The sequence below is a fragment of the Salmo trutta genome, chromosome 18 (assembly GCF_901001165.1).
Source record: "Salmo trutta chromosome 18, fSalTru1.1, whole genome shotgun sequence".
Taxonomy (NCBI): Eukaryota; Metazoa; Chordata; class Actinopteri; order Salmoniformes; family Salmonidae; genus Salmo; species Salmo trutta.
In genome coordinates this window covers 2,956,025-2,970,733 of record NC_042974.1, presented here as the reverse complement: position 1 = coordinate 2,970,733, position 14,709 = coordinate 2,956,025, and the positions used below count along the sequence as shown (strand labels likewise).

General features: G+C 48.8%; 1 protein-coding gene across 1 annotated transcript in view; it reads right to left on the bottom strand.

Moving 5' to 3' along the window:
• Positions 1–10,249: 10,249 nt before the first annotated feature.
• Positions 10,250–14,709, bottom strand: part of LOC115152753 (sprouty-related, EVH1 domain-containing protein 2-like) — a 36,456-nt gene continuing 31,996 nt past the window's right edge. Inside the window, exon 6 of the mRNA XM_029697535.1 lies at positions 10,250–11,645. Coding sequence (XP_029553395.1) covers positions 10,818–11,645 — 828 coding nt within the window. The 3' untranslated portion in view covers positions 10,250–10,817. The remainder of the gene's footprint in view (positions 11,646–14,709) is intronic.

The following is a 14,709-nucleotide window of genomic DNA, read 5'->3' as shown; positions in this document are numbered from 1 at the left end:
GAGGAACTGAGCCCAGAGCAGAGGGACTGAGCCCAGAGCAGAGGAACTGAATAGGAGGAACTGAGCCCAGAGCAGAGGGACTGAATAGGAGGAACTGAGCCCAGAGCAGAGGGACTGAATAGGAGGAACTGAGCCCAGAGCAGAGGGACTGAGCCCAGAGCAGAGGGACTGAATAGGAGGAACTGAGCCCAGAGCAGAGGGACTGAATAGGAGGAACTGAGCCCAGAGCAGAGGGACTGAATAGGAGGAACTGAGCCCAGAGCAGAGGGACTGAATAGGAGGAACTGAGCCCAGAGCAGAGGGACTGAATAGGAGGAACTGAGCCCAGAGCAGAGGGACTGAATAGGAGTAACTGAGCCCAGAGCAGAGGGACTGAATAGGAGGGACTGAGCCCAGAGCAGAGGGACTGAGCCCAGAGCAGAGGAACTGAATAGGAGGAACTGAGCCCAGAGCAGAGGGACTGAAAAGGAGGAACTGAGCCCAGAGCAGAGGGACTGAATAGGAGGAACTGAGCCCAGAGCAGAGGGACTGAATAGGAGGAACTGAGCCCAGAGCAGAGGGACTGAATAGGAGGAACTGAGCCCAGAGCAGAGGGACTGAATAGGAGGAACTGAGCCCAGAGCAGAGGGACTGAATAGGAGGAACTGAGCCCAGAGCAGAGGGACTGAATAGGAGGAACTGAGCCCAGAGCAGAGGGACTGAATAGGAGGAACTGAGCCCAGAGCAGAGGGACTGAATAGGAGGAACTGAGCCCAGAGCAGAGGGACTGAATAGGAGGGCCGTGATCTCCAGGATCAAAACCCTAATGTGACTGACTGACTGATCTACAAATAATAATGAAGTAGATATTTATGATGCAAGGTTCTGTGTAGATCAGTCAGCCTGTAATGTTGAACAAGCCTGAGGAAATGTAAACGTGGTTAAACTAACCGGTTACACCACCAGAGGAAAAGGCTGTATCTTCTGGTCTGAAATACAGATTTCACACCTCCTGACTGACACTCCTGGGCTGTGTTCATTAGGCATCACATGGAAGAAAACAGCCTGAAGTTGTCCAATAAGAAACGTTTGTTTTTCGTATTCTGTTGTGCTATGATGTGCCATAATGAATATGACCCCGATCTCAGTCCCCCTGACTCTCCTCTCTGTTGACCTTTCTCTCTTGTCTGGGTACTGTTCAGTCGGCACCAAACTGAAGAAAACCCTACAGGCTACTCTCGTAGTGAATAGTTTTCAGGACAATGATTTGGCTCAATTTGAGACGAGGGTTTATAGTCCCAAAGCTATCTCCATTGGGCGCGTTCGATGCGGATCACTTTTGTCAAGTGCCTTTCAAAGTTATGGCGATAAGAATTTTCGCACTTGCTCCTACATGTCGACCGCATGAAGTTTCTGCAGTTGCTCTTCAACTTCATCCTGCAGCCATCGCCTGCCTGCATGGTGGGAGGCTCTAATGTCAACCAATCAATAGGGTGTTTTTGTTTGAACCACTCGAATGTGACCAAAGACATGACAAACACTTCCCTTCAATCAACCCTATTTCAGAGATACTTACTTTGATGTGGGCTTGGGACAGGCAGGTTCTGCCCATGTTGCTTTGATGTGGGCCTGGGACAGACAGGTTCTGCCCATGTTACTTTGATGTGGGCTTGGGACAGGCAGGTTCTGCCCATGTTACTTTGATGTGGGCTTGGGACAGGCAGGTTCTGCCCATGTTACTTTGATGTGAGCCTGGGACAGGCAGGTTCTGCCCATGTTACTTTGATGTGGGCTTGGGACAGGCAGGTTCTGCCCATGTTACTTTGATGTGAGCCTGGGACAGGCAGGTTCTGCCCATGTTACTTTGATGTGGGCTTGGGACAGGCAGGTTCTGCCCATGTTACTTTGATGTGAGCCTGGGACAGGCAGGTTCTGCCCATGTTACTTTGACGTGGGCCTGGGACAGGCAGGTTCTGCCCATGTTACTTTGACGTGGGCTTGGGACAGGCAGGTACTGCCCATGTTACTTTGATGTGGGCTTGGGACAGACAGGTTCTGCCCATGTTACTTTGATGTGGGCTTGACCAGACAGGTTCTGCCCATGTTACTTTGATGTGGGCTTGGGACAGGTAGGTTCTGCCCATGTTACTTTGATGTGGGCCTGGGACATGTTGGTTCTGCCCATGTTACTTTGATGTGGGCTTGGGACAGGTAGGTTCTGCCCATGTTACTTTGACGTGGGCTTGGGACAGGCAGGTTCTGCCCATGTTACTTTGATGTGGGCCTGGGACAGGCAGGTTCTGCCCATGTTACTTTGATGTGAGCCTGGGACAGACAGGTTCTGCCCATGTTACTTTGATGTGGGCTTGGGACAGACAGGTTCTGCCCATGTTACTTTGACGTGGGCTTGGGACAGGCAGGTTCTGCCCATGTTACTTTGATGTGGGCTGGGACAGGCAGGTTCTGCCCATGTTACTTTGACGTGGGCTTGGGCCAGGCAGGTTCTGCCCATGTTACTTTGATGTGGGCTTGGGACAGACAGGTTCTGCCCATGTTACTTTGATGTGGGCCTGGGACAGACAGGTTCTGTCCATGTTACTTTGATGTGGGCTTGGGACAGGCAGGTTCTGCCCATGTTACTTTGATGTGGGCTTGGGACAGGCAGGTTCTGCCCATGTTACTTTGATGTGGGCTTGGGACAGGCAGGTTCTGCCCATGTTACTTTGATGTGGGCTTGGGACAGGCAGGTTCTGCCCATGTTACTTTGATGATGGAGAAACACTTTTTGAATGCTGTAGTGTACAGAAGAAAACGTTTGGTTTTATTTAGCTGGTTTCCCCAGTAGTCCCACTGTAGTACATCCCAGATATCATGACAGCAGGATGGTTTCACTGGTTCCTCTCCTTTTATTGGAGGTAAAAAGTAAAGGCACGACTGATTCATTTGTCACATACCAGGCAGACCGCCCCTCTGTGGTGACTATACAGTCACACCAGGCGGACCGCCCCTCTGTGGTGACTATACAGCCACACCAGGCAGACCGCCCCTCTGTGGTGACTATACAGTCACACCAGGCAGACCGCCCCTCTGTGGTGACTATACAGTCACACCAGGCAGACCGCCCCTCTGTGGTGACTATACAGTCACACCAGGCGGACTGCCCCTCTGTGGTCACCAGGCGGACCGCTCCTCTGTGGTGACTATACAGTCACACCAGGCGGACCGCCCCTCTGTGGTGACTATACAGTCACACCAGGCGGACCGCCCCTCTGTGGTGACTATACAGTCACACCAGGCCGACCGCCCCTCTGTGGTGACTATACAGTCACACCAGGCCGACCGCCCCTCTGTGGTGACTATACAGTCACACCAGGCGGACCGCCCCTCTGTGGTGACTATACAGTCACACCAGGCGGACCGCCCCTCTGTGGTGACTATACAGTCACACCAGGCGGACCGCCCCTCTGTGGTGACTATACAGTCACACCAGGCGGACCGCCCCTCTGTGGTGACTATGTGGTGACTATACAGTCACACCAGGCCGACCGCCCCTCTGTGGTGACTATACAGTCACACCAGGCCGACCGCCCCTCTGTGGTGACTATACAGTCACACCAGGCCGACCGCCCCTCTGTGGTGACTATACAGTCACACCAGGCCGACCGCCCCTCTGTGGTGACTATACAGTCACACCAGGCGGACCGCCCCTCTGTGGTCACCAGGCGGACCGCCCCTCTGTGGTGACTATACAGTCACACCAGGCGGACCGCCCCTCTGTGGTGACTATACAGTCACACCAGGCGGACCGCCCTTCTGTGGTGACTATACAGTCACACCAGGCAGACTGCCCCTCTGTGGTGACTATACAGTCACACCAGGCGGACCGCCCCTCTGTGGTCACCAGGCGGACCGCCCCTCTGTGGTCACCAGGCGGACCGCCCCTCTGTGGTGACTATACAGTCACACCAGGCGGACCGCCCCTCTGTGGTGACTATACAGTCACACCAGGCGGACCGCCCCTCTGTGGTGACTATACAGTCACACCAGGCGGACCGCCCCTCTGTGGTGACTATACAGTCACACCAGGCGGACCGCCCCTCTGTGGTGACTATACAGTCACACCAGGCAGACCGCCCCTCTGTGGTGACTATACAGTCACACCAGGCGGACCGCCCCTCTGTGGTCACCAGGCGGACCGCCCCTCTGTGGTCCCCAGGCGGACCGCCCCTCTGTGGTGACTATACAGTCACACCAGGCGGACCGCCCCTCTGTGGTGACTATACAGTCACACCAGGCCGACCGCCCCTCTGTGGTGACTATACAGTCACACCAGGCCGACCGCCCCTCTGTGGTAACTATACAGTCACACCAGGCCGACCGCCCCTCTGTGGTGACTATACAGTCACACCAGGCGGACCGCCCCTCTGTGGTGACTATACAGTCACACCAGGCGGACCGCCCCTCTGTGGTGACTATACAGTCACACCAGGCCGACCGCCCCTCTGTGGTGACTATACAGTCACACCAGGCAGACCGCCCCTCTGTGGTGACTATACAGTCACACCAGGCAGACCGCCGCTCTGTGGTGACTATACAGTCACACCAGGCGGACCGCCCCTCTGTGGTGACTATACAGTCACACCAGGCAGACCGCCCCTCTGTGGTGACTCAGGCCCTTCTCAAGGCAGGAGCTACATCCATCATTAATGTTAACAATAATAATACTGAGAAATGTACAACATACATACAGTGTACAAAACATTAAGAACACCTTCCTAATATTGAGTTACAGAACAGCCTCACTTCGTCGGGGCATAGACTCTACAAGGTGTTCCACAGGGATGCTGGCCCATGTTGATTCCAATGCTTCCCACTGTTGTTAAGTTGGCTGGAGGACCATTCTTGATGCACATGGGAGGAGACAGGTTAAAGAAGGATTTTTAAACCTTGAGACATGGATTGTGTATGTGTGCCATTCAGAGGGTGACAAAATATTTAAGTGCCTTTGAACAGGGTACGGTAGTAGGTGCCAGGCACTCTGGTTTGTGTCAAGAACTGCAATGCTGCTGGGTTTGTCACGCTCAACAGTTTCCCGTGTGTATCCAGAATGATCCTCCACCCAAAGGACATTCAGCCAACTTGACAACTGTGGGAAACAGTGTCAACATGGGCCAGCATCCCTGTGGAACACTTTAGACACCTTGTAGAGTCCATGACCTGATGAACTGAGGCTGTTCTGAGGGCAAAAGGGGTGAAACTAAATATTAGGAAGGTGTTCCTAATGTTTTGTTCACTGTATGTGTGTGTGTATATTTCTTCCCCAGAAGTAAAAATACTGATCATAAAAAAATAACAATCTAATCATTACAATGGTGGATTAATTCATTACAATTTCTTTTTTTAAATACATTTCTGAGGAGATAGATGAACGCTATGCTTTCAGGCAATGAAAGCGTGTGCTGGATGGTAAACACGGCTGTGGGACTGTTTAACCAGTCACAGAGACAGACGGAAGCTTCTGGTTTAGCTTTCACCACAGAGTGAAGGCCAACAGACACACCACTCTTAACCCAGGCCTGATGAAATACTTCAGGAGTGGAGAAGACTAACCTCGTCCCCAGACTTTCTGTATTGGCTAACGAAGTTTGACGCCATGGTACACCAGATTCTTGGCATTTGGGCGGAAGTGTATGGGAACGAGATTACACACAGACTGACAACACATCCCATAGGATCAGATGATTAACTTTATAAGATGCTCATATAAGCTTCTAGCAAGTTTAAGGCATTATACTGGTCGGTGTTACCCATGATGAAGGAGTACTACATGTCTGGAGTGGAGTAGTGACAGTCATTCCATAGAAAGTAAATGAACATATAGTGCCTGTAACACTTTTATAAAGGTGCATACATGCTTATAACAAGTTATAAGGCATTATACCAGTTGGCTTTTACGTAACGTGTTACCAAACAACCTTCCCCATTAGAAGCTTTCAGACAACAACAGATGGGTCAAATGACATTCTACAGCAACATGGAAGCTTTCAGACAACAACAGATGGGTCAAATGACATTCTACAGCAACATGGAAGCTTTCAGACAACAACAGATGGGTCAAATGTCATTCTACAGCAACATGGAAGCTTTCAGACAACAGATGGGTCAAATGACATTCTACAGCAACATGGAAGCTTTCAGCCAACAACAGATGGGTCAAATGACATTCTACAGCAACATGGAAGCTTTCAGACAACAACAGATGGGTCAAATGACATTCTACAGCAACATGGAAGCTTTCAGACAACAACAGATGGGTCAAATGACATTCTACAGCATCATGGAAGCTTTCAGACAACAACAGATGGGTCAAATGACATTCTACAGCATCATGGAAGCTTTCAGACAACAACAGATGGGTCAAATGACATTCTACAGCAACATGGAAGCTTTCAGACAACAACAGATGGGTCAAATGACATTCTACAGCATCATGGAAGCTTTCAGACAACAACAGATGGGTCAAATGACATTCTACAGCAACATGGAAGCTTTCAGACAACAACAGATGGGCCAAACGATATTCTACAGCAACATGGAAGCTTTCAGACAACAACAGATGGGCCAAACGATATTCTACAGCAACATGGAAGCTTTCAGACAACAACAGATGGGCCAAACGATATTCTACAGCAACATGGAAGCTTTCAGACAACAACAGATGGGCCAAACGATATTCTACAGCAACATGGAAGCTTTCAGACAACAACAGATGGGCCAAACGATATTCTACAGCAACATGGAAGCTTTCAGACAACAACAGATGGGCCAAACGATATTCTACAGCAACATGGAAGCTTTCAGACAACAACAGATGGGCCAAACGATATTCTACAGCAACATGGAAGCTTTCAGACAACAACAGATGGGCCAAACGATATTCTACAGCAACATGGAAGCTTTCAGACAACAACAGATGGGCCAAACGATATTCTACAGCAACATGGAAGCTTTCAGACAACAACAGATGGGCCAAACGATATTCTACAGCAACATGGAAGCTTTCAGACAACAACAGATGGGCCAAACGATATTCTACAGCAAGATGACTTCTGTTGAGTAACATGGTATGGAACAATACATTTATTCAACCATTTAGGTTTGACAGGAGCATTGAAATTGACATGACAATGCACCATTATATTTCTATGGAACAAACTGACACGTTAGCTGACAGGGTTGTATTCATTAGGTCATGCAACTGAAAACGTTTTTAATACGGAAAAAACGATAATGAGTGTTTGTTATTGGAGTCCAGGTAGTCTCTTCCTGTTGCAGTCAGCTGTTCTTCCTAGTGAATGCTTCTACCTTGTGTAGAATAGACTGGCCTCTGGGACAGAATCATGTCCACTCTTCTCATTTCTAATCACAAACATTTTGTCAGAACATCGCCCCCTCTTGAACGGACCCCAGTCCTCTTATAATTAGTGTTGGGCTTTAACATTGTGGATAGAGTGCTGGGAGTGGATAGCTGCAGTGTCAATCATACGAGAAAAGGTGTGTGACAGGTGAGAAGGGGGCGGGACAAAGGTGAAACTGCTTCTTATAGGTCCTCAGTGAGAGTACACAATGCTGATAAGCTAATAATAATTATAATAATCTATCATTGACTCATTCTCTCAATAGAAAAGTCCTATTGCGTTTAAGTTCCTTTCTCATATATTAAAAACATATACAGTTGATTTCCTGCAGGTACATTTCAACTTTAAAACGGTATAAAATGTTAATAACACCCATGTCTCAAAGTAGTGCTTCCCAAACATCTACGATTGTCAGACGTTTTCGAACCTCAAGTGGTGAGATAAATCCCACACTGACATACCTCAGATTTGACATAATCTTTTAAAAGGAGAATTGTGCATCCCAAATGGCAGCCTATTCAGTTTATAGTGCACTACGTTTCACCAGGGCCCTATGAGAATAGGGTGCCATTTGGGACTCATTCTAAATGTGTTGCTGGCTTTAGAGAAGGTATCTAGGCACTGTCTATCTATTTCCTACCAACTGGCCTGTCTGTCTGTCCACCCTGTGGTATCTAGACACTATCTCCTACCAACTGGCCTGTCTGTCTGTCCACCCTGTGGTATCTAGACACTATCTCCTACCAACTGGCCTGTCTGTCTGTCCACCCTGTGGTATCTAGACACTATCTCCTACCAACTGGCCTGTCTGTCTGTCCACCCTGTGGTATCTAGACACTATCTCCTACCAACTGGCCTGTCTGTCTGTCCACCCTGTGGTATCTAGACACTATCTCCTACCAACTGGCCTGTCTGTCTGTCCACCCTGTGGTATCTAGACACTATCTCCTACCAACTGGCCTGTCTGTCTGTCCACCCTGCCGCCCTGTGGTATCTAGACACTATCTCCTACCAACTGGCCTGTCTGTCTGTCCACCCTGGGGTATCTAGACACTATCTCCTACCAACTGGCATGTCTGTCTGTCCACCCTGTGGTATCTAGACACTATCTCCTACCAACTGGCTTGTCTGTCTGTCCACCCTGTGGTATCTAGACACTATCTCCTACCAACTGGCATGTCTGTCTGTCCACCCTGCCGCCCTGTGGTATCTAGACACTATCTCCTACCAACTGGCCTGTCTGTCTGTCCACCCTGTGGTATCTAGACACTATCTCCTACCAACTGGCCTGTCTGTCTGTCCACCCTGCCGCCCTGTGGTATCTAGACACTATCTCCTACCAACTGGCCTGTCTGTCTGTCCACCCTGTGGTATCTAGACACTATCTCCTACCAACTGGCTTGTCTGTCTGTCCACCCTGTGGTATCTAGACACTATCTCCTACCAACTGGCCTGTCTGTCTGTCCACCCTGTGGTATCTAGACACTATCTCCTACCAACTGGCTTGTCTGTCTGTCCACCCTGTGGTATCTAGACACTATCTCCTACCAACTGGCCTGTCTGTCTGTCCACCCTGCCGCCCTGTGGTATCTAGACACTATCTCCTACCAACTGGCCTGTCTGTCTGTCCACCCTGTGGTATCTAGACACTATCTCCTACCAACTGGCCTGTCTGTCTGTCCGCCCTGTGGTATCTAGACACTATCTCCTACCAACTGGCTTGTCTGTCTGTCCACCCTGCCGCCCCGTGGTATCTAGACACTATCTCCTACCAACTGGCATGTCTGTCTGTCCACCCTGTGGTATCTAGACACTATCTCCTACCAACTGGCTTGTCTGTCTGTCCACCCTGTGGTATCTAGACACTATCTCCTACCAACTGGCTGTCTGTCTGTCCACCCTGTGGTATCTAGACACTATCTCCTACCAACTGGCCTGTCTGTCTGTCCACCCTGTGGTATCTAGACACTATCTCCTACCAACTGGCCTGTCTGTCTGTCCACCCTGTGGTATCTAGACACTATCTCCTACCAACTGGCCTGTCTGTCTGTCCACCCTGCCGCCCCGTGGCTGGTTGGGCAATTCAGAGAGAAAATAAATACAATTAAAAATGATCTTTGGTTTCAAAACGTCAAAACTGGATGTGTCCCTGTTGATTGTCACTGGAGAGGTTAAAGTTGAACCTCTGTGTAGTAGGCTCTACACCAACTTCCTGGACACAACTGAAACATAGTGCTGGACTAAGAAGCTATTTCAATATGGATTCTCCATTGAGTTTGCTTTTAAGTCCAGGACTAGACTTAATCTGTGTGAAGGTTTCCTGGTTGATTTTAGGGTCCAACTCAAACCTTATAAATGATGATATTGCAGTTTATGTAAAGATGGTGTAAATGAAATGTACTGGTGTAGTAAAGAGGTTACATTTGTTACTAACACCAAAGGAGGCTTTAGTCAACACACACACAGACACACGCATGTGCACACACGCACATACATACACACACACGCGCACATACATACACACATGCATGCGCACATACATACACGCACGTGCGCGCACACACACACACACGCACGTGCGCACATACACACACACACACACACACACGTGCGCACACACACACACACGCACGTGCGTACATACATACACACACACACACACACACACACACACACACACACACACACACACACACACACACACACACACACTACTACAGCAGCTTTAGGCTTATCTCCCAGTTGTTGCTCTGTTTTAAGGACTTGGGACAGAAGGCCAGTTTAGTTTAGAGGGGGCTGGGATCGGCCCTGGTGGCATATAAACTATCTAAACAAGACCTGGGTTCAAATACTTTTTGAAATCATTTCAAAGATTTAAATCGGTGCTTGATTGAGCTTGCCTGGATTAATGAACCAATAGAAGTCTAAACACTGCAAACCCCGCCCATCTGGCACTTCGGGCCGGCTAGAACAAACACTGAAATGATTTTATAAAATGTCAAATACTATATGAACCCAGGTCTAATATCAAACAGACTCTCCTAGCAAACAACCACACAGGACAACAACATACGCAAACTAACAATTCAAGTTGTTCAACACCAAGTCAGTGTAAAAAGTAGGAAGTACCTGGTTGTATGTGATCCATGACATATTAGTCAGCTATAAAAAAAGAGTCCCTCCTCAAACAGGAATGGGGGGGAACAAGACAGTCATGTGGAAAGAGGAGAGAGAGAACGACAGTACACAAGAAGGAGCTTCTTTAAGCCATTTCAAAATGGCAGCCACAACACGGCAACGTTTTGGCTGTATATACACGTCCGTGTGTAGAGTAACAAAACCACAAAACCAAAATGGGGCATAGGGCCGCTCTTCTTCTTCCCCTCTCCCCTCCATGTGTTTTTGGGGGTTGTGTAAGGTTTATGTCATTGAGGCTTCATGCCTGCCCCCGCAGCACCCGCACGCCACCCCGGCCCGGTGGCAGGCGTGTAGGGGCGGGTACAGGCAGAGACACGGCGCCACTAGAGACAACCCCAGCAGAGCTGCCCAGCGCGTGCCCAGCCTCCCCTCGCCACCCCCCTCACAGGAGCAGGGGTCCGAGTAGTCCCCCTCCGGGTCAGACATGCAGTGGTACAGCAGTGTGTCGGCCAGCCACATGCAGCTGACCCGCCGGACGCACGCCCTGATCGGGTCCGGTGCATCCTGGCAGCGCCCCCGTCGGTTGTTACCGCGGGAGAACGGTTCACCACAGTGTTGGCACTGCAGGCGCTCACCAACCCCGCCCTCCTCAGACTTCTTGTCCTGTCCATCAGACGAGCCAGGAAGGAGGGGCTGGGGCTGGGTAGAGACCACGCCCCCACCGAAGCCCTGCTCCCCTGGACGGCGGTGTTGCGAACCCAAGCCGGCGTAGTGGTGCCTCTTGGGTAAAGGTCTGAAGGTAGGTTTGGGGTCGGAGGAATCTAACGGTGTGGATACCAGGGGATAACTATAGTGGTGTTTGTGGGGATCGCTCTTAGCGAAGTGGACATAGGACTCAGAGTCGTCCGGCGGGCGGATGTATTTGTGGCGCACGGTGGCGTGGCGGTAGTCCTCATAGCCCGTGAGCCAGGAGCGTTCTAGTTGGTCCACACGGCGTTCCGAGCGGGAGGAGGATTCCGAGGGGAGCTCCCAGGAACGTTCCCGAGGGTTGATCCTGATGATATCCTCGTCGTCATGGAAGGTGACGTGGTGAGGGATGTGGGGCAGAGGCTGCAGGGAGGAGAGAGAGAGAAAGAGAGAGGGGAGAGGGGAGAGGGAGAAGAGAGAAGAGGGAAGAGGGAAGAGGGGAGAGGGGAGAGAGAGAGAGAGAGAGAGAGAGAGGAGAGGGGGAAAGGGGGATGAACAAATGCCTAGAATTGAACAAATGTCATTGGACAACCCGTTGGAGGTACAGACACGGTGTAAATGATGCTGTGTAACTTCCATATTGATACTTCCACCGTGTACATTTTACTACACAGTATTTTAATATGCATTACTACTAGTAATATGCAGTGATGAAGTGGTAAAAAATTAGATGGGTAAAACGCTGACTGCTGTTCACAGTGAGTAAAGTAACGCTCCCTATACTTTTAATGCATTTTCCCGTAAAAAAGTGGGTTCAACCCTCAAGCAAAATAAAATGGGTGTGTCCACAACACCACTGGTAATATACAGTAACTAGTATATTCAGACCATAGAGATGGAAAGAGGTCTCATCTTTGTATCTGTGCCATTTTGGCGTCTGTGACAGCATGTTTGAGGAAATCTCAATTTTAAAGAGTCCTGGACCAAATCTTGTGTGGCGTTCATTTATTGTGGCCACTAGATGGTGGTGATATAGCTTAAAGCCATTGACAAACCATGGCAACCAATTTGAAGAAGACTGCTCCGATCTTTGGCTTATCGCTCCCAATCCGTAGGAATCACCACCTAGTTGACCACTTTAAAATGGTGAAAGCCCTCAATGGCAATGTCCATGCTAAATCAAGTTATGTCCAAGTTGAGTCCTCTACAGCTCTATGATTCAGACACAAATCACATTTGTCACATGCACTGAATACAACAGGTGTAGTAGACCTTACCATGAAATACTTACTTACAAGCCCTTAACCAACAACGCAGAGTAAGAAAAATGTGAAATACATTTTACTGTCAAAAAAGTAACAGTAAAATACCAATAACGGGGCTATATACAGGGGGTACGGGTTAGTCGAGCTAGTTGAGGTAATATGTACATGTAGGTGGGGTAAAGAGACTGTGCATAGATAATAAACAGAGAATCAGCAGCGTAAAAAAAAAGGTCAACGCAAATATTCCGGGTGGCCATTTGATTACCTGTTCAGTAGTCTAATGGTTTGGGGGTAGAACCTGTTCAGTAGTCTAATGGTTTGGAGGTAGAACCTGTTCAGTAGTCTAATGGTTTGGGGGTAGAACCTGTTCAGTAGTCTAATGGTTTAGGGGTAGAACCTGTTCAGTAGTCTAATGGTTTGGGGGTAGAACCTGTTCAGTAGTCTAATGGTTTGGGGGTAGAACCTGTTCAGTAGTCTAATGGTTTGGGGGTAGAACCTGTTCAGTAGTCTAATGGTTTGGGGGTAGAACCTGTTCAGTAGCCTAATGGTTTGGGGGTAGAACCTGTTCAGTAGTCTAATGGTTTTGAGGTAGAACCTGTTCAGTAGCCTAATGGTTTGGGGGTAGAACCTGTTCAGTAGTCTAATGGTTTGGGGGTAGAACCTGTTCAGTAGTCTAATGGTTTGGGGGTAGAACCTGTTCAGTAGTCTAATGGTTTGGGGGTAGAACCTGTTCAGTAGCCTAATGGTTTGGGGGTTGAACCTGTTCAGTAGTCTAATGGTTTGGGGGTAGAACCTGTTCAGTAGTCTAATGGTTTGGGGGTAGAACCTGTTCAGCAGTCTAATGGTTTGGGGGTAGAACCTGTTCAGTAGTCTAATGGTTTGGGGGTAGAACCTGTTCAGTAGCCTAATGGTTTGGGGGTAGAACCTGTTCAGTAGTCTAATGGTTTGGGGGTAGAACCTGTTCAGTAGCCTAATGGTTTGGGGGTAGAACCTGTTCAGTAGTCTAATGGTTTGGGGGTAGAACCTGTTCAGTAGTCTAATGGTTTGGGGGTAGAAGCTGTTCAGCAGTCTAATGGTTTGGGGGTAGAACCTGTTCAGTAGTCTAATGGTTTGGGGGTAGAACCTGTTCAGTAGTCTAATGGTTTGGGGGTAGAAGCTGTTCAGCAGTCTAATGGTTTGGGGGTAGAACCTGTTCAGTAGTCTAATGGTTTGGGGGTAGAACCTGTTCAGTAGTCTAATGGTTTGGGGGTAGAACCTGTTCAGTAGTCTAATGGTTTGGGGGTAGAACCTGTTCAGTAGTCTAATGGTTTGGGGGGTAGAACCTGTTCAGTAGTCTAATGGTTTGGGGGTAGAACCTGTTCAGCAGTCTAATGGTTTGGGGGTAGAACCAGTTCAGTAGTTTAATTGTTTGGGGGTTGAACCTGTTCATCAGTCTAAAGGTTTGGGGGTAGAACCTGTTCAGCAGTCTAATGGTTTGGGTGTAGAACCTGTTCAGTAGTCTAATGGTTTGGGGTTAGAACCTGTTCAGCAGTCTAATGGTTTGGGGGTAGAACCTGTTCAGCAGTCTAATGGTTTGGGGGTAGAACCAGTTCAGTAGTTTAATGGTTTGGTGGTTGAACCTGTTCATCAGTCTAAAGGTTTGGGGGTAGAACCTGTTCAGTAGTCTAATGGTTTGGGGGTAGAACCTGTTCAGTAGTCTAATTGTTTGGGGGTAGAAGCTGTTTAGCAGTCTAATGGTTTGGGGGTAGAAGCTGTTCAGCAGTCTAATGGTTTGGGGGTAGAACCTGTTCAGTAGTCTAATGGTTTGGGGGTAGAACCTGTTCAGTAGTCTAATGGTTTGGGGGTAGAACCTGTTCAGTAGTCTAATGGTTTGGGGGTAGAACCTGTTCAGTAGTCTAATGGTTTGGGGGTAGAACCTATTCAGTAGTCTAATGGTTTGGGGGTAGAAGCTGTTTAACAGTCTAATGGTTTGGGGGAAGAAGCTGTTTAGCAGTCGAATGGTTTTGGGGTAGAAGCTGTTTAGCAGTCTAATGGTTTGGGGGTAGAAGCTGTTCAGCAGTCTAATGGTTTGGGGGTAGAACCTGTTCAGTAGTCTAATGGTTTGGGGGTAGAACCTGTTCAGTAGTCTAATGGTTTGGGGGTAGAAGCTGTTCAGCAGTCTAATGGTTTGGGGGTAGAACCTGTTCAGTAGTCTATTGGTTTGGGGGTAGAACCTGTTCAGC